General features: G+C 47.9%; 1 protein-coding gene across 3 annotated transcripts in view; it reads right to left on the bottom strand.

Moving 5' to 3' along the window:
* Window positions 1-20,577, bottom strand: part of abcc3 (ATP-binding cassette, sub-family C (CFTR/MRP), member 3) — a 140,448-nt gene that overhangs the window by 48,754 nt on the left and 71,117 nt on the right. For all 3 annotated transcript variants that reach the window (XM_078225862.1, XM_078225863.1, XM_078225864.1), the window contains exons 13-19: window positions 18,584-18,730; window positions 15,231-15,318; window positions 14,512-14,578; window positions 11,593-11,719; window positions 4,492-4,668; window positions 4,253-4,420; window positions 3,063-3,246 (exon numbers count right to left, since the gene is read on the bottom strand). In XM_078225862.1, the coding sequence (XP_078081988.1) occupies window positions 3,063-3,246; window positions 4,253-4,420; window positions 4,492-4,668; window positions 11,593-11,719; window positions 14,512-14,578; window positions 15,231-15,318; window positions 18,584-18,730 (958 nt within the window). The remainder of the gene's footprint in view (window positions 1-3,062; window positions 3,247-4,252; window positions 4,421-4,491; window positions 4,669-11,592; window positions 11,720-14,511; window positions 14,579-15,230; window positions 15,319-18,583; window positions 18,731-20,577) is intronic.

Raw genomic sequence — 20,577 nt, forward strand, 5'->3', positions numbered from 1 at the left:
CATCACCAAGAGCACACTTTAACATTCACTTCTCTGCAGTGTGCTCCTAGTGATGGAGTGCTGGCAGCCAGTCCCCTGGTGAATGCAGACTCAGCCTGCTCCTCGCTAACGCTGGGAGCGAGAGCGCACTCTAACCAATGCAAACAGAAAAGGACAGAGGTCCTCTGCAGCATGAGTGGAGAGAGGGAGAAATGTGGTGATTTTTGTATTGAAGAGGGTGGAGCCGATGCAGCAAAATGGAAGGTCAGGGATAGGTGAGAGCTCAGGAGAGATTTGACAAAGATGCCATGGGCACAGGACTGCGGGACTGTTAATGATAGTGTTAAAGACTATAGAAGGTTTTTGTTGTCACTTCACAATTCGTCCGTGACCCTCTGGTGACAATGGTTTAATTTTCTGACTTTGCATTCTGGGTAGGGGCTCACCTAAACAGAAAATACCAGGTGTCAATCCACAGGCTGGCACTTGGCCAGGTTCATGACCTGTGCCATGGGCCAATGAGCCTCTTCACCGAGCAACTCAACAGTCTAAAAACTACCTGTAAAAGCACTAGTGTGAAAATAACGGCGCCAGGGCTCAGGGGTCAGGCCTGGTTGATGCCAAAACCACACCTGCCCCCACATCAGCATCCTGCTCAGAAACCAGTGTTCCCTTTCATTTGTCTTTACAGTGTGTGGCGGGTTTGGTCGAAAGTGTGGTGCCTTTATGTTTGCATGCATTGTAAAGGGAACGCCACTTGTACCAACCAGCCTCTTTGTTCCCTGTGTGGCATCTTTCCAGCTGTTACGTGGCTATGTGCCCATACAGCTTAGGGGAAACACTGAACTGGAACGTAGGAGTGAGTACAAAGTACAGAGTCACAAACCTTTATCATCCTGAAAATCATCTGCAGCATTGGGGGAGTGTTGGGGGGCAGTGGGGGAAGGGAAGGAGAAAGGCAGAAAGTGAACAAGTTATAGCCTGAGTGAAAGCTGAATCTCAGCTTTCTCCTGCCCGTCAGTTCCTAAAGAAACAGTGTGCTAAGACAGCACCATCACCAACCAGCCCCTCATCCTGTGCATCACAGCTTTGGCTCAAGCTCCTTTAATGACTGATTTGATCAGCTGTCCTCCCCCCCCCATCCATCCTGTCTAATCACAGAATCTTACAGTGCAGAAAGAGACCATTTGGCCCATCAATTAAAACAGTACAGTGGCACAGTGGTTAGCACTGCTGCCTCATAGCATCAGGGACCCGGGTTCAATTCTGGTCTTCTGGCCTTATGCCTTTGCTCTCCCGGTGTCTGCGTGGGTTTCCTCCGGGTGCTCTGGTTTCCTCCCTCAGTCCAAAGATGTGCAGGTTGGGTTGATTGGCCATGTTAAATTGCCCCTTAGTTTCAGGGGAATTAGCAGGGTAAATATGGGGAGGTGGTGGGTGGGTGGGGGGAGGTTACAGGGATAGGGCCTGGGTGGGATTGTTGGTGCAGACTCAATGGGCCGAATGGCCTCTTGCTGCAGAGTGGGGATTCCATGACTGTGAATTCTGTGCCAGCTCTTTATCTATCTAATTAGTCCTCACTTCTCTCTGCTCTTTTCCCAGAGCTCTGCAATTTTCTCCATTTTGAGCAAGTTGCTCTTTGGAAGTACCTGTGAATCTGCTTCCCGCCCTGTCAGGTCACGCATTTGACATCATAACTCAGTGCGCAAAAAATATTCTTATCTCCCCGTTTTTAAAAAATCAATTACTGGTTATTGTGAGGTCGGTGTCCCTTTAAGAAAGGTGTTTTTATAAAAACATGATCTATTAGCTTACAGCTTCAGTGATGTCATTGTTGCTGCTTGGTTACCAAACGCCCTTATTGCTACTTCAGTCAGATTGGTTGTTATTAACTTTGGTTTTTCTTTGACGACTCTGCATTGTTAGGAGAGGGGAAAAACTGGTTGGAAGGTCAGGTGACAAGAAGGTTTTTTTTACTTTTAGTTCTGAGCTCCAGGTTTGAGTTTTAGTTGAGAAGGGAATGGATCAGACTGAAAACAGCCTCTCTTCTCTCTGTCTCTCTCCCTGGATTTGAGAAATTCTGCTGTTTAGCTGAAAGCATTCCTATAAGAACATAAGAAATAGGAGCAGGAGTAGGCCATCTAGCCCCTCGAGCCTGCCCCGCCATTCAATAAGATCATGGCTGATCTGATAGCGGTTTAGTTCCACTTACCCAAGTGAGTGAAGTAGACAACCTGTTGTTGGGGGCTGAATCAAGAGTCTTTGGAAAGCTGTCTTGTCTTCAGACTGTTCTGAGTCTCAAGAGCATTGGGCTGCAGAATTCAACTAACGACCTCGATGCTAGTATCAAGTGGGCATTAATCTGTGATGTGTTAAACTTGTGTAAAAGGTATTTTGTTGTCTAAGGGTTTGGTTTTAATTCAAACACATTAGAGATATTCATTAAGGGTTGTACATTAGAGCGGTTGTTTTGTTTCTTGTTTGTAATTGATAAAAGGTTTTGCTAATTTTCTTACAATACATGTTGAATATATTCTTAAATAAACTTTGTTTGATAAAAGCTCCCTAGTGGGTCATTTGAATCATAGCTGAAGTGAAACCTATCATGCTTATCCTCGCCAAATTCAAGATGCAAAACTTATGATCCAGGAGGGCTCCATAAAACACTTTGGAGATTCTGCCCTGAACCATAACATTACCCATGTTCCAATCACTGAAAACAGCTTCTTCTTTACTTCATCAAAGCTCCTCAATTTTGAACACCTTGACCAAATCTTCTTGAACATTCTCTGCTCCAAGGAGAACAATCCCAGACTCTCTGGTACCCTGCACCCTTTCCCAGGCCTTGACATCCTTCCTAAAACACAAGGCCCTGAATTGTGCACACTCTCAAGCCAAGCATAATTTCCCTGTGTCTGTACTTATTATTCCACGAAGAAAGCCCAGATTCTGTATTTATTTGATTAACGGCCTTCCCAACTTATTTCACACTCTCTAAAGTTCTGGAGATCTCATCTACAATAAACATATGGCGGCAGACTCACCATGAGCTGTGAGCCACACACCCCAGCCCGAAGCTCTCGTACCTGTTGGCTCATCCTCCTCCACTTCATCCCGCTGTGCATAGTTCCGCAGGAACTCTGCAAAGGCCCCGTTCTGATTCTGCAGCTCCTGATACGATCCCATCTCGGAGACCTTTCCATTCACCAATACCATAATCTGATCCACCTGCGGAAGGAAGCTGATCCCATGTGTCACCAGAACCCGGGTCTGCAACATCAAAGAGTCAAAACGTCAAAGGCTGGAAACACAGATCTATCAGACTGGGAGATAAATAGCTGAAAGGATTCAGCACCGCTACACACTCAGCCTAGCAGTAACTGGACCACACACAGATCCATGCAGGGAGTGTGTATTAGACTAAACCTGACACAAACTCAACACACCTGCTCCACCTTTCAGTTACGTCACTGTGTAACTGTACAGTCACTTTATTCAGGGTAAGGATCACTCACTGTGTAACTGTACAGAGTCACTGTTTATTCAGGGTAAGGGTCACTCACTGTGTAACTGTACAGAGTCACTGTTTATTCAGGGTAAGGGTCACTCACTGTGTAACTGTACAGTGTCACTGTTTATTCAGGGTAAGAATCACTCACTGTGTAACTGTACAGAGTCACTATTTATTCAGCAGGGTAAGGATCACTCACTGTGTAACTGTACAGAGTCACTGTTTATTCAGGGTAAGGATCACTCACTGTAACTGTACAGAGTCACTGTTTATTCAGCAGGGTAAGGGTCACTCACTGTGTAACTGTACAGAGTCACTGTTTATTCAGGGTGAGGGTCACTCACTGTGTAACTGTACAGAGTCACTGTTTATTCAGGGTAAGGGTCACTCACTGTGTAACTGTACAGAGTCACTGTTTATTCAGGGTAAGGATCACTCACTGTAACTGTACAGAGTCACTGTTTATTCAGGGTAAGGATCACTCACTGTGTAACTGTACAGAGTCACTGTTTATTCAGGGTAAGGGTCACTCACTGTGTAACTGTACAGAGTCACTGTTTATTCAGCAGGGTAAGGGTCACTCACTGTGTAACTGTACAGAGTCACTGTTTATTCAGCAGGGTAAGGATCTCTCACTGTGTAACTGTACAGAGTCACTGTTTATTCAGCAGGGTAAGGATCTCTCACTGTGTAACTGTACAGAGTCACTGTTTATTCAGGGTAAGGGTTATTTGTTGTTTGCTGGATGTTGTTTCATTGTTTTACCTTTCCTTTCAAGACTCCTTCTGGGCCAATGACCTTATCGAAGATGTGTTTAGCCACATGTGCATCTACGGCTGAGAGCGGATCATCCAGGAGATAGACTTCAGTGTCACTGTACACCGCCCGGGCCAGACTCACCCGCTGCTTCTGCCCTCCTGATAGGTTTATTCCCTGCACAAAGAGCATTGGGTTATTAGCCAGGTTCCGGAGGGCGATGGGTAACTGTGAGTGCAGATATTTACCTTTTCTCCAATCTCAGTCTGGTCCCCACCAGGCAGAACGTTCAGGTCAGTGATCAGCGCGCAGGCCTCCAGGACCTGTTGGTATTTCTGCTCACTGAGAGGCTCTCCAAAGACAATGTTATCTTTTAGTGTGGCATTCCGAATCCAGGCTTGCTGCGGAACGTAGGCTACAGATCCCTGGAAGGAAAAAAAACACTCAAATATCCCAAAAATGCAGTCTTCACTACTGAACCGTCGAAGCGGACAGTCACATTATCACTCAAAACATGATAAACATTATCCATTTGCATGAACATCATTTTCAAAGTTCTCAGGCAGGGCATCTTAAGCACTCAATGCATTTTACGCTGTGTACACTCCCTATCTCACCATCCTTAAGGTGGACTGAACACGAGAGTAAGTCACAATAAATAAGAGAAAATGCTGACAATCCTCAGCATGCCAGCTTCAGAATATTGTGTCTAATGGAGTTCAGCAATTTCAGATCAAAGCCACTGCTTATTGCAGAGATTCATCTCCTTCATGACCACATGCCTTTGCACCATCTCTCCTTTTTATCCTTTATTCTCTCCTGCCTTTCACCCTATTATTCTCCCCCCCTCCACTATCCAACTCTGTGCTCAACTTAAAACCAGTTAAATCTAAATTCTTTCCCCATTCTGATGGCAGGTCATTGCCTGAAATATTAACTCTGTTTCTCTCTCCACAAACCCTGCCAGAGCTGCTGAGTATTTCCAGAATTTTCTGTTTTCATGTTCGATTTTCAGCATTTGCACTATTTTAGTTTGGAATAAGTAAAGTTCACCTTGTTAGTAAGCTTGTGTGTATTAAAGTGTTATTGAGAGTTTTCAGAGGCAGGGCTGTACCTGAAGCAAGTGCAACCTGCAGACGCAGAGTGTGGAATATTTGGATCACAAGATCCCGGTGCAGGATCTGTCCCTGGTGGAAGACAAAGTCAGAGCAATCAAACCCCAAATGTGTGTCTAAGCTCAGACCATTCCAGGCCATGGGAAATTACTATGGGAAGTTTCTGCCAGATCTTTCAGCAGTGCTGGTGCCACTGTATCTACGGCTTCACAAAGAAACTCAATGGAAGTGGGAGCCAGCACAAAAGAGAGCGTTCAAGGATGTGAAAGTGCTGCTTTCATCAGCGAATCTGCTGGCGCACTTTGATCAGACAGAGAAACTCACTCTGTCATGTGATTCCCTGTCCTACGGTGTTGGGGCAGTACTTGGGGCAGTACTTTCTCATCTGATGGAGGATGGGTCAAAAATCCCACTGGCTTTGATTCTTGTCCGCTGACAACAGCTGAGAAGGGATATTCAGTTAGACGAGGGTTTAGTCATAGTCTTTGCTGTGAAACAGTTTCATCAGCACCTTTATGGTCATTCATTCAAGATTTGTACCGACCACAAACCATTGGCGGATCATTTCAAAGAATCCAAGCGCATTCCTCCCATAGCCTCGGTGAGAATACAGAACTGGGCTACCACTGTAACATTGTGTACAGAGCAGGGAAGGACAAGGCAAATGCAGACGTGCTGAGGCATCCTTTACCAGACATGCCCACCAAGATATTATTTCCTTCAAAGGCAATTTTCTTGCTTGAGAAACTTTCACATTCTCCATTGAATGCTACACAGATTAAGCAGTGGACAGACTGAAACCCTGTCTATCCCAGGTGAAGAGGTTCCTTATGTAGGGTTGGCCTACAGTTATAGGGGATATATAAATGCAGACATAGAAAATAAAAGCAGGAAGGCGACATTTGGCCCTTCAAACCTGCTCTGCCATCCATTCTGATCATTGAATTCAATATCCTGATTCCCCCCTTTGTCCCCATATCCCTGGATCCCTTTAGCCCCAAGAGCTATATCTAATTTCTTATTGAAATCAGACAATGTTTTGGCCTCAACTACATTCTATGGTAGTGAATTCAACACATTCACCACCCTCTGGATGAAGAAATTTCTCCTCACCTCAGTTCTAAAAAGTTAACCCCTTATCCTCAAACTATGACCCCTAGTTCTGGAATCCCCCCACCATCAGGAACATTCTTTCTGAATCTACCCTGTCTAACCCTGTTAGAATTTTTATAAGTTTCTGAGATCCCCTCTCACTCTTCTAAACTCCAGTGAATATAATTCTAACCAGTTTAGTCTCTCCTCATATGACAGACCTGCCATCCTAGGAATCAGCCTGGTAAACCTTCGTTGTACTCCCTCTATAGCAAGGACATCCTTCCTCAGATAAGAACACTGAAAATAATACTCCAGGTGCAACCTCACCAATGCCCTATACAATTGCAGTAAACATCCCAATCCCTACACTCAAATCCTCTCGCTATGAAGCTCAACATACCATTTGCCTTCTTTACTGCTTGCCATACCTGCGAGCTTACTTTCAGCGACTGATGCATGAGGACTCCAAGATCTCGCTGCGTATCCACCTCTCTCAATTTACACCCCTTCAAATGTCTTCCTATTTTTGCTACCAAAGTGGATAACCTCACATTTATCCACATTATACTGCATCTGCCATGCCCACGCCCACACACTCAGCCTGTCCAAATCACGCTGAAGCATCGCTGCATTCTCCTCACAGCTCACCCTCCCACCCAACTTTGTATCATCTGCAAATGTGGAGATAATACATTTAGTTTCCTTGTTCAAATCATTAATATAGAATGTGAACAGTTGAGATCCTAGTACAGATCTCTGCGGTGCCCCACTAGTCATTGCCAGCCAATCAGAAAAAGACCTATTTATGCCAACTCTTTGCTTCCTATCTGCTAACCAGCTTTCTATCCATCTCCAGACACCACCCACAATCCCATGCACTTTAACTTTACATAATAATCCGAATCGTATGCGGAAAGTTGAGCTGAGTGTGCAGGATGGCTGTATCCTTTGGGGATCCAGAGTGGTCATCCCACCCTCTGATCATTCACAAATCTGGGCTAAAGCTCATGAGGCTCACCAAGGTGCCTCCTGAACGAAAACTTTAGCAAGCTTTTATGCTTGGTGGCCTAATATGGATCAGAACTTGGAGAAAAAAGTGAAATCCTGTTGTGTGTGTGTCAGAAGCTGGTGTCAGTATATCTGTGGGAGTGGCCTGATTGTCTGTGGTCTGATTGTCTGTGGTCTGGACTTCATGTGGACTGTGCAAGGCCTTTTCTGGGTCATACATGCATTCCAAATGGTTAGAAGTTCACACCACAAGCAACATTACAGCTTCCGTTACCGTGGAGAAGCTACGCCAAGTTTTTGCAACTCATGGTTGAACAGATAATCTTGTTTCTGATTATAGCCACTGATTTGTTCCAGGAGTTTATGCAAAGGAATGGAATATGCCTTGCACATATTGTGCCTTTTCACCCAGCTTCAAATGGTTTAGCAGAGTGAGCTGTTCAGACACTGAAAGGAGGATTGAGGAGAATGACAGGTGATAGTTTGGGAATTAAGCTCTCCTGGTTCTTGTTCCAGTATCAGATCACATCACAAACAGCAGGACTCTGACCAGCTGAATAACTGATGGGCAGGAAGCCAATGTCTCACCAGGATTTGCCAAATTCAGATGTCAAATGTTGTCCCCTTGTTCAAGAAGGGGAGTAGGGACAGCCCTGGTAATTATAGATCAGTGAGCCTTACTTCTGTTGTGGGCAAAGTTTTGGAAAGGATTATAAGAGATAGGATTTATAATCACCTAGAAAGGAATAATTTGATTAGGGATAGTCAACACGGTTTTGTGAAGGGTAGGTCGTGCCTCACAAACCTTATTGAGTTCTTTGAGAAGGTGACCAAAGAGGTGAATGAGGGTAAAGCGGTTGATGTGGTGTATATGGATTTCAGCAAAGCATTTGATAAGGATCCCCATGGTAAGCTTTTGCAGAAAATACGGACACATGGGATTGAGGGTGATTTAGCGGTTTGGATCAGGAATTGGCTAGCTGTAAGAAAACAGAGGGTGGTGGTTGATGGGAAATATTCATCCTGGAGTTCAGTTACTAGTGGTGTACCGCAAGGATCTGTTTTGGGGCCACTACTGTTTGTCATTTTTATAAATGACCTGGATGAGGGCGTGGAAGGATGGATTAGTAAATTTGCGGATGACACTAAAGTCGGTGGAGTTGTAGACAGTGCAGAGGGAAGTGGCAGGTTACAGAGGGACATAGATAAGCTGCAGAGCTGGGCTGAGAGGTGGCAAATGGAGTTTAATGCGGAAAAGTGTGAGGCGATTCATTTTGGAAGGAGTAACAGGAATACAGAGTACTGGGCTAATGGTAAGATACTTGATAGTGTGGATGAACAGGGATCTGGGTGTCCATGTGCATAGATCCCTGAAAGTTGGCACCCAGGTTGATAGGGTTGTTAAGAAGGCGTACGATGTGTTAGCTTTTATTGGTAGAGGGATTGAGTTTCGGAGCCAGGAGGTCATGCTGCAACTGTATAAAACTCTGGTGCGGCCGCACTTGGAGTATTGCGTACATTTCTGGTCGCCGCATTATAGGAAAGATGTGGAAGTGTTGGAAAGGGTGATGAGGAGATTTACCAGGATGTTGCCTGGTATGGTGGGAAAATCATATGAGGAAAGGCTGAGGGACTTGAGGTTGTTTTCGTTAGAGAGAAGGTTAAGAGGTGACTTAATAGAGGCATACAAGATGATCAGAGGATTAGATAGGGTGGATAGTGAGAGCCTTTTTCCTCGGATGGTGATGGCTAACACGAGGGGACATAGCTTTAAATTGAGGGGTGAGAGATATAGGACAGATGTTAGAGGTAGGTTCTTTACTCAGAGAGTAGTAAGGGCGTGGAATGCCCTGCCTGCAGCAGTAGTGGACTCGCCAACATTAAGGGCATTTAAATGGTTATTGGATAAACATATGGATGATATTGGAATCGTGTAGATTAGAGGGGCTTTAGATTGGGGTTTCACAGGTCGGTGCAACATCGAGGGCCGAAGGGCCTGTACTGCGCTGCAATGTTCTATATTCTAAAGCAAGAGTGGGAAGGAGACAGGAAAAGCAGAAGAAGAGACATGACCACCATGCTAAGGAGAGACATTTCAACTTGAATAATTGTGTCTATGTAAGGAATTCTGGCAGTAACCAATGATGCTGCCCTGGAGTTACTCTCAACCGAAGTGTTTCAGCATCTTTGGTAGTGAAACTGACCAATGGGAGAGTCATTCGCAGATACCAGAATCACATTCGTCGACGCCAGGACTCGGAGACAACAAAAGTTCCAGAAGGAAATGCTGCTGTGGACATTCAACTGGAAATGGTCCCTGATGTACAGAAGCATTCCATGGACTCTACTCCAGGAGAGGATGAGGAGCATTCATGCAAAGATACTGGATCTACTCGTGTCCACAGGGGTGGCAAAATGGTTAGCCATATGACACAATATGCACAAGGCGTATTCCATTCCTTTGCATCAACTCCTGAAACAAATCAGTGGCAAACATTGAGCTATAATCAGAAGCAAGGTAATCTGTTCAACCATGAGTTGCCTCACAGCGCCAGGGTCCTGGATTCGATATCCGGCTTGGGTCACTGTCTGTGTGGAGTTTGCACATTCTCTCCGTGTCTGCATGGCTTTCCACCGGGTGCTCCGGTTTCCTCCCACAGTCCAAAAGACATGCTGGTCAGGTGCATTGGCCATAATAAATTCTTCCTCAGTGTACCCGAACAGGCACCGGAGTGTGGCAACTCGGGGATTTTCACAGTAACTTCATTGCAGCGTTAATGTAAGCCGACTTGTGACATTAATAAATAAACTGAAACACAAGCTCAGCTCAACTGAAATGACGTTCACCAGTGATACTGTGGAGATCACTGAGTAGTTGCAAAGCTCTTGAAAGACTGACGTCTGGTTGAAACACAAGTTTCATTATACAGTATTTGTTTTCATAAGAGGAATTGAAATTAAGGTGGGAGAAGTGTATAGAGTTTTATAGCAACATAGTAAGTAGCACGGTGGCACAGTGGTTAGCACTACTGCCACACAGCACCAGGGACCCGGGTTCAATTCTGGCTTTGGGTGACTGTGTGGAGTTTGCACATTCTCCCCGTGTCTGTGTGGGTTTCCTCCAGGTGCTCCGGATTCCTCCCACAGTCCAAAGATGTGCGGGTTAGGTTGATTGGCCATGCTAAATTGCCCCTTAGTGTCCCACGATGTACAGGGTAGGGGGATTAGCGAGGTAAATATGTGGAGTTACGGGGATAGGGCCTAGGTAAGATGCTTTGTTGGAGAATCAGTGTAGACGCGATGGGCTGAATGGCGCCCTTCTGCACTGTAGGGATTGTATGATTTGAATGGACATATTATGTCTTTGGCGAGTATGAACATGTCAGAGTAATGTCATTTATAGTGCGGGCATTCACGTGTTTATTCTTACCATGAGGAACCTGTGTAACTAGTTGACTCTATGCTGTACTGTAATTCGTTGTTTTTATAGGAAGATTGAATATCATAACCCAATCAACTACCTTTTTGTTGCCAAGTTACCTCCAGTTTGTATATTTGACTGCAATTTAAATAAAATGTGCAGTCCCCAAGTGGAGCGCGAAAGAACTGGGTGAAAGGCTCCTCACATAAGGAGCATTGCTGATCTTTCTGTACGACAGCAGCCTGAATCTACTGTAAGCACTGGGGACTATATCTCCTGGTCTTAATGGACAGTGTTATCGATGGGTGATTTGTTAACTCTGATTCTGATGAATATCCTTCAAAATGAGGATTCCTCCGGGACCTCCCCTGACATTTCCAGCGATTCGCAGATCCTTGGACTAATTTTAACCCAAGCAGCTGGATAGTCCCAGTGGGCCAGCGATTTATTTGCTCGGATCCCACTGTCCTCATGCTGATTTCAATCAAAATGTGATTCCCCAAGGAACCTGCCAAAAGGGAGTGGGCTTTTAAATACACAGACTGGAGTCCAATGTGATCAGCATAGGAAGAGCAGGAGAAGACCATTCGACCCTTCATGCCTCTACTATTTAATGAGAGCATGGTTGATCTGTATCTTAATTCCATGCACCTGTTTCTTCTCTCGGACTCCCCCACTAGTAGAAAAGGGGGGTAGAGGGGGCCCCTCACCTGGATCGCTACTCTGCCCTCCAGTTTCTCCATCTCTCCCAGGAGGGCAGAGATGAGCGAAGACTTGCCACATCCAACATGGCCGACCACCGCCACCAGCGAGCCTTGCGGCACCATCATACTGATTCTGCATTTAACACAAACAAAAGGAGCTATCAGTTTACATAATCAGACATTTCGAGTGTCAGAGTCCTGGGCTTATCTAACAGGAGGTGTCAGGGAGTAGTCTGCCACGTGTTTGCCCACTTACTCAACTTGTCTAAATCACCTTGAAACCTCCTTGCATCCTCCTCACAACTCCCAATTCCATCAGGTTTTGTGTTGTCAGCAAACTTGGAAATGTTACGGTTGGTTCCCTAATCCAGGTCATTTATATATATCGTGAACAGTCGGGGTCGATCAATTGATCCCTGTGATACCCCAACAGACACTGCCTGCCACCCGAAAGAAATTCAAAAAGCATAATGTTCTAATCTTGCACCTTTTCTGAATCATCTGGACGATGGAAGCCTATCGTTCCCCACTGCTTTCTCCATGGCAGCTTCTCAGCCAATCAGCATCCACTTTTCTCCCGCAGTATAAATTGTGGTGATCATTTCAAATCTGTCGTTCTTGCACCTGGCCGATGAGTGCAAAATGAAACGCACTGACAACATATCACACAGGAACCGGGGGAGACTATAGGGCTTGTCCAGCCTGCTCGGCCATTCATGGCTGATCTTGGGCTTCAACTCCACTTTCCTGCCAGTTCCCCATATCCCTTATTTCCCTGAGACACCAAAAATCTGTCTATCCCAGCCTCAAATGTATTCAATGACGGAGCATCCACATCCTCTTGGGTAGAGAATTCCAAAGATTTGAGTGAAGAACTTCCCCTCATCCCAGTCCTAAATGATCAACCCCTTATCCTGAGACTGTGTGGTCCTGTTTTAGATTACCCACTCTCTCAGCATCGACATTATCAAACCTCTTCAGAATCTTGTACATTTCAAAGAGATTGCTTCTCATTCTTCTAAACCCCCAGAGAAAATAGACCCAATTAGCTCAGCCTCTCAGGATAGGACAACCTCTTATTGCAGGGGCCAATTTAGTGAATCTTAGCTGTACCACCTCCAATCTTTTCTTAAATGTAGAGACCAAACTGCACACAGTAAACCAGATATACTCTCACCAAAACCTGTTCAACTCCAGCAACACTTCATTATCCCTGTCCTCCAATCCCCTTGCAATAAAAGTCAAAAGCCATATACCTTCCTAATTGCTTTCTGTACACCAAGTGATAGAATCATAGAAACCCTACAATGCAGAAGGAGTCCATTTGGCCCATTGAGCCCGCACCGGCAACAATCCCACCCAGCCCTATACCCGTCACCCCACATATTTACCCCACTAATCCCTCTAACCAACAGATCCCAGGACACTAAGGGGCAATTTAGCATAGTCAATCAACTTAACCAGCACATCTTTGGACTGTGGGAGGAAACCGGAGCATCCGGAGGAAACCCACGCAGACACGGGGAGAATGTTCAAACTCCGCACAGACAGTGACCCAAGCCGGGAATTGAACCCAGGTCCCTGGCGCTGTGAGGTAGCAGTGCTAACCACATGGACCTGTTTTCTTTTCTTTTCAGCAATGTCTGATTTGATTTCTCTCCAATCTGCACATGATGCCATGGCTGAGTGGAGGGAACTACGACCCAGAGACTTGTTTACACCCACAGTCAGCAGCAGGAGCCAGAAGCTGGAGGAAATTGGGCCCCAGGCCTCAGTAGCATAATCCCAGCGAACTGCAGTGCCTAATGGCAAATTACCAGTAACCATGGCAGCGATCTGGTTCAGCTTAGTCACTGGCAACAACCCTCAGGTGGGTCTGGAGAAGGGGGAAGGGGAGCAACATTGTTGTTCCTCCTGACAGACCATTAAGGCAAGTTCAAACATAAACTTATCGCTCCATGTCCCTGAATCTTAATTACTATCCCAACACCCTGAGTCCCAATCCCAGCCCCCCACCCTGAGTCCCAGCCCCCCACTTCAAGTCCCAATCCCAGCCCCCGTACCCCGAGTCCCAATCCTAGCCCCCCCCCCACCCGAGTCCCAATCCCAGCCCCCGCACCCAGAGTCCCCCCCCACCCGAGTCCCAATCCCAGCCCCCCATCCCGAGTCCCAATCCCAGCCCCCCATCCCGAGTCCCAATCCCAGCCCCCCAACCCGAGTCCCAACCCCCAGCCCCCCCACCCCGAGTCCCAATCCCAGCCCCTCCCCCACCGAGTCTCAATCCCAGCTCCCACCCCGACCCCCAATCTCCCCACCCCGAGTCCCAATCTCAGCGCCCCCACCTCGAGTCCCAATCCCAGCCCCCCCACCCCGAGTCCCAATCCCAGCCCCCCCACCCCGAGTCCCAATCCCAGCCTCCCATCCCGAGTCCCAACCCCCAGCCCCCCCACCCCGAGTCCCAATCCCAGCCCCTCCCCCACCGAGTCCCAATCCCAGTCCCCCACCCCGAGTCCCAATCCCAGCCCCCCACCCCGAGTCCCAATCCCAGCCCCCCCCCACCCCGAGTCCCAATCCCAGCCTCCCACCCCGAGTCCCAATCCCAGCCCCCCAACCCAAGTCCCAACCCCCAGACCCCCCACCCCGAGTCCCAATCCCAGCTCCCCCACCCCGAGTCTCAATCCTAGCCCCCCCACCCCAAGTCCCAGCCCCCATCCCAAGTCCCAATCCCAGACCCCATTTGGTGCCCATGACAACAACCACCAGCCAGACTCCACACCCGTCACCATTGGAGTCCCATGTCTCTTCCCCATCATGTCTCTGCTGCCATGTAATTAGGACATGTTGTCCACCTTATTCCAGTGAATTTTCTCAAGATTTTACTTTCAAACCGTTGACATATAAACTCTCAGCTTCATCTGTCCTTACCCGTCCAGCACAACAGGCTGTGTCTTCCCCCAGCTGAAAGTCCCGTTCAGCAAGGTGATGGCATGCCCTGCAAAACACAAGAGTCTTTAGAGATGGGAAATCACACAGACAGAAAGAGAGAAAAAGTGAGAGGGAGAAAGAGCAAGAGGAAGGGAAAGAGAGACAGAGGGTGAGAGAGAGAGAGAGGAAGAGTTTTTATTTTAAATTGGGAGTGAGTTGAATGCAGGAACAGGCCAGGTGATGGGGCGGGGCAAGGTTTATTAATTGAGGGGAAGCTACAGGAATCTGGGCTGAACTGAGTATGGATTTGGACTTCCTGTGACACTCAGTGCATAATCCCGAACAATGGAATGAAGGGTGGGAGTTGGCGGGGAGGGGAGAGGTGATGAGGGAAGGTGATTCAAAGGGGGGCCGGGGGGGAGAGAGAGGGGGCGCCGGGGGGGAGGCCGGGCCGGGGGGGGGGGGGGGGGGGGGGCGAGAGAGAGGGGGGCCGGGGGGGGAGAGGGGCGGAGAGAGAGAGAAAGAGGGGGAGGCAGAGAGAGAGAAATGGATGGAAAGAAATTGTCTGAGCAAAAGGGAGAAATGGAAGAAGAGAGAATGATTACAAGGAAAGGAAGAGAAAGATCACGAGAAAAGACAGTGTGAATACTCCAAGAGACTTTGATATTTCGAACCAAATGGTTGAATGTAAATAGTCAGACAGGTTCTGACAGGTTTACCTGATGAAATCTTTTGTCTGTCGACATTGGCGGGATTCAGCTCATCGTGGCTCAGGAAGTTCTGTAATCGTTTCAGTGAAACAGTGGCCTGGGAAAGCAAGAGGGTAGAAGAGGGGTCCAGAGCCCAATTAGAGCAGCCCCACATAGGCAGGAGATGGACAAAGAAGTCAGTTAAATATCAGGAAGCAAAGCTCTGTGAACATACCAACTTCTCAGTTCCTGATCGGCCTTCAAAGGGAGGGAGAGGGCTGGCAGATTGTACTTGTTGAAGTTGTTACCGGCCGGCTTGGCTTACTGCAGTTTCCTGACGCTTTACTAATCACTTCAGAAAAATCAAAAAGAAATTTCCCCAGCAGGTCTTCCTGAACCGCTTTCAGGTTCTTTATCATCTTGGGGGATCTGGGGAGGCAGGAGTGAGGGATGGAGTACGTGGCTGGACCCACACCAGATAATGGCTTCTTCGGCTTCTCTGGGTTTGTCTGTTAAATACTGAATTTCCCCACTTTGTATGAAAGTGTATTTACCATCTTGTGAATAAAATTCAGCGTCTCAATCTCTCTTGTATTTTAACTGAGTTAGCTGATTTTGGATTCCTCGCCAAATTAACACAAGGCAGGAAAAGGATGACTACAATCTCTCACTGGATCACTTGTGCAGTCACCCCTCTGACAGCGTTGCGCTGGTCACTTGTGGTTCCATCACAGTTCCTCCTCTCCCAAGAGATTGGACTCTTAGTCCAAGGCGATATTGTTTATTTTCAGATTCATTGAGAGCTCAGTTACAGAGTCATAGATGTTTACAGCATGGAAACAGGCCCTTCGGCCCAACTTGTCCATGCCACCCTTTTTTTTAAACCCCTAAGCTAGTCCCAAATTGCCCGCATTTGGCCCATATCCCTCTATACCCATCGTACCCATGTAACTATCTAAATGCTTTTTAAAAGACAAAATTGTACCTGGGACTATACTCATTGGAATTCAGAAGAATTAGGGAGGGTCTCACAGAAACATGTAAAATTATGAAGGAAATAGATAAGATAGAAGCAGTGAGATTGTTTCCACTGGCAGGTGAAACTAGAACTAGGGGGCATGGCCTCCAAATAAGGGGGAGCAGGTTTAGGACTAAGTTGGGGAGGAACTTCTTCACACAAAGGGTTGTGATGCAGTTGAGGCTACCTCGTTGTACATTTTTCAGGCAAAGATAGATAGATTTTTGAATAGTAAAGGAATTACGGGTTATGATGAGTGGGTGGGTAAGTGGAGCTGAGTCCACGAAAAGATCAACCATGATCTTATTGAATGGCAAAGCAGGCTCAAGGGGCCAGATGGTCTACTCCTGCTCCTAGTTCTTATGTTCAGTCAGAGGATCAGTGCAGAGGGAGCGCCGCACTGTCAGAGGGTCAGTACTGAGGGAGCGCTGCACTGTCAGAGGGTTAGTACTGAGGGAGTGCTGCACTGTCAGAGGGTCAGTACTGAGGGAGTGCTGCACTGTCAGAGGGTCAGTGCAGAGGGAGCGCCGCACTGTCAGAGGTTCCGTGCAGAGGGAGCGCCGCACTGTCAGAGGTTCCGTGCAGAGGGAGCGCCGCACTGTCAGAGGGTCTGTGCAGAGGGAGCGCCGCACTGTCAGAAGGTCCGTGCAAAGGGAGCGCCGCACTGTCAGAGGGTCCGTGCAGAGGGAGCGCCGCACTGTCAGAGGGTCCGTGCAGAGGGAGCGCCGCACTGTCAGAGGGTCAGTGCAGAGGGAGCGCCGCACTGTCAGAGGGTCAGCGCAGAGGGAGCGCCGCACTGTCGAGGGTCAGTGCAGAGGAAGCGCCGCACTGTCAGAGGGTCAGTGCAGAGGAAGCGCCGCACTGTCAGAGGGTCAGTGCAGAGGGAGCGCCGCACTGTCAGAGGGTCAGTGCAGAGGGAGCGCCGCACTGTCGAGGGTCAGTGCAGAGGAAGCGCCGCACTGTCAGAGGGTCAGTGCAGAGGGAGCGCCGCACTGTCAGAGGGTCAGTGCAGAGGGAGCGCCGCACTGTCAGAGGGTCAGTGCAGAGCGAGCACCGCACTGTCAGAGGGTCAGTGCAGAGGGAGCGTCGCACTGTCAGAGGGTCAGTGCAGAGAGAGCGTCGCACTGTCAGAGGGTCAGTGCAGAGGGAGCGCCGCACTGTCAGTAGGACCATATTTTGGGTGAGAATCCTGGACTTGGGAGTCCTAGTCCAGGATTCTCTAAAGGTAAACTTGCAGGTTGAGTCCGTAATTAAGAAAGCAAATGTAATGTTGTCATTTATCTCAAGAGGCTTGGAATACAAAAGCAGGGATGTACTTCTGAGGCTTTATAAAGCACTGGTTAGGCCCCATTTGGAGTACTGTGAGCAATTTTGGGCCCCACACCTCAGGAAGGACATACTGGCACTGGAGCGGGTCCAGCGGAGATTCACACGGATGATCCCAGGAATGGTAGGCCTGACATACGATGAACGTCTGAGGATCGTGGGATTATATTCATTGGAGTTTAGGAGGTTGAGGGGAGATCTGATAGAAACTTACAAGATAATGAACGGCTTAGATAGGATGGACGTAGGGAAGTTGTTTCCATTAACAGGGGAGACTAGGACGCGGGGGCACAGCCTTAGAATAAAAGGGAGTCACTTTAGAACAGAGATGAGGAGAAATTTCTTCAGCCAGAGAGTGGTGGGTCTGTGGAATTCATTGCCACAGAGGGCTGTGGAGGCCGAGACGTTGAGCGTCTTCAAGACAGAAATTGATAAATTCTTGATTTCTCGAGGAATTAAGGGCTATGGGGAGAGAGCGGGTAAATGGAGTTGAAATCAACCATGATTGAATGGTGGAGTGGACTCGATGGGCCGAATGGCCTTACTTCCGCTCCTATGTCTTATGGTCTTATGGTCTTATAGAATGGAACTGAAGTCTCACCTGCTTTCTCAACTGGAAAGAAATCCCAAGGCAGTGTTTTGAACAAAGCAGGTGTGTTCTCCCTGTTTCCCCGGCCACTATTTATCTCTCAAACAACACAAAAACAAATTCTCAATGCTGGTTGGGGGGTTTACTGTGGGGAAATTGACTGCTGTATTTCCCACATTGCAACACTGGAAGTTCTTTATTTGATGGAAACTGTCTCAAGTAGCCCTGAGGTCAAAAAAGCACTCCAGAAATGCAATCTCTGTCAATGACTCACCTCAACTAACAGCAAAGTTTCACCTTCCTGGAAATAAAGTATTGCAAGTCAGTTCAGAACTCTCTGGCTATTTTAACTCCACAGATGAAAAGGATTCTGTTACTCTTTCCTGCTACCCACAATGGAATTCTTTCTGCAGTGAGTGTTTGAGATGACACCATATTGGGCAGCCTCACCTGAACAATACCACTGATGACTTGAGGCAGCATGTTGAGTGGAAACCGCAGGATATTGAAGAGAGACAAAGAGACAAATGCTTTCTGTGCATCCAACACGTTATTCTCATCCACTGTCACATACACTGCGAAGCTCGTCAAGGCAACCTGAATTGGAACAGGAGAGAAATGGCACCAATAATGTTAAACCTTGGTGGAATTGAATAACTACGGATGTGAAAGTGCCAACAAGTACCAGGACAGGTACAGCACGGGGTTAGATACAGAGTAAAGCTCCCTCTACACTGTCCCCATCAAACACTCCCAGGACAGGTCCAGCACGGGGTTAGATACAGAGTAAAGCTCCCTCTACACTGTCCCCATCAAACACTCCCAGGACAGGTCCAGCACGGGGTTAGATACAGAGTAAAGCTCCCTCTACACTGTCCCCATCAAACACTCCCAGGACAGGTCCAGCACGGGGTTAGATACAGAGTAAAGCTCCCTCTACACTGTCCCCATCAAACACTCCCAGGACAGGTCCAGCACGGGGTTAGATACAGAGTAAAGCTCCCTCTACACTGTCCCCATCAAACACTCCCAGGACAGGTACAGCACGGGGTTAGATACAGAGTAAAGCTCCCTCTACACTGTCCCCATCAAACACTCCCAGGACAGGTACAGCACGGGGTTAGATACAGAGTAAAGCTCCCTCTACACTGTCCCCATCAAACACTCCCAGGGCAGGTACAGCACGGGGTTAGATACAGAGTAAAGCTCCCTCCACACTGTCCCCCATCAAACACTCCCAGGACAGGTACAGCACGGGGTTCGATACAGAGTAAAGCTCCCTCTACACTGTCCCCCATCAAACACTCCCAGGACAGGAGTTATGTACATTTAGTGACCATTTCTGGCTGGCTGAGATGAGTTAACTGAGCAGAGACTGGGATTAGCCTGGGCCTTTCCTCACTGACATATTTATGTCCCCCAGTGGGTGATGCACTTGCTACAGAGTGACACCAGGAAGCCCCTGAGCAAGAGTTGTCTCTGCTCCTGGACAGACTGGTTTCACAGGGTTAATATGCCAGGAATGGGCCTTGTGATGAATATCTGGTTGATGGTTAATATTCTGGAGGTAATTTTAGTTCAGGGAAGATTAAAAAGTTTAATTTTAGAAAATAGGATAAATGTAACTCAAGTAGACTGGAGTCTATTACACAAAGGTTAGGGCCATGTTGCCTGAGGGGTTAACAGCAAGAAAGGCAAGATCCTAAAACAGCAGGTGATTTATTTAGGAGGAGGGCTGGCAACGTGGGGCGGGATTTTCCCAAAATATTTCTCAGGGTGCAATTTTACCACCTCACTGCGGCCTGTGATCAGCACAGCGAGCTGGGAAGATAGCGTGCAAAACTGAAAATCCAATTCACACCTGGCGCAAAACAGTTTCCCATCTTCCCAGCCCCTTCCGAGTGGCGCAAACCGCTTCGCATCAGATCGACTGGATTTCAGTATAATTAGGGAGTTCAGCACGCTTGCTTCCCCGGTCCCGGATGCTTCCAAGCCCTCTGGCAAAAAGTCACTGGTCTGCACTGACACAGACCTGGTGAACTGGTCACGCCGGGGAGGCTCAGAGATCATTGAAGCCCCCAGGTGGTTGAGGGTATGGCTGGACAGAGCCCTTCGAGCAGTGCCCGCCTGGCAGTACCCATCAGACATCTCAACAGTGGACATCAGGCACTGCTGGTGTGCCAGGAGCAGTCCCGGGGGTGGGGCATGCCGGGGGTCCAAACAGTGAGAAACCTGGGGTGAACCATGCCGGTCTCTCAGGTGTGCTCTGCATCACAATCTTTCAACGCCCAGCCACTTTTTTGGAGAGTTGGGGGCTTGGCACCGGCTGCCATTTTGCAAGGCCGCCCCAATCTCACAGTGCACTGGTAGACTCCCTCCCAGCCCCCGCTTGATTGATGGTATGTTCTTCCCCCTCCCCCTCATGAGTTACCTGCATCAGGGCC

The sequence above is a fragment of the Mustelus asterias genome, chromosome 12 (assembly GCF_964213995.1).
Source record: "Mustelus asterias chromosome 12, sMusAst1.hap1.1, whole genome shotgun sequence".
Lineage (NCBI taxonomy): Eukaryota > Metazoa > Chordata > Chondrichthyes > Carcharhiniformes > Triakidae > Mustelus > Mustelus asterias.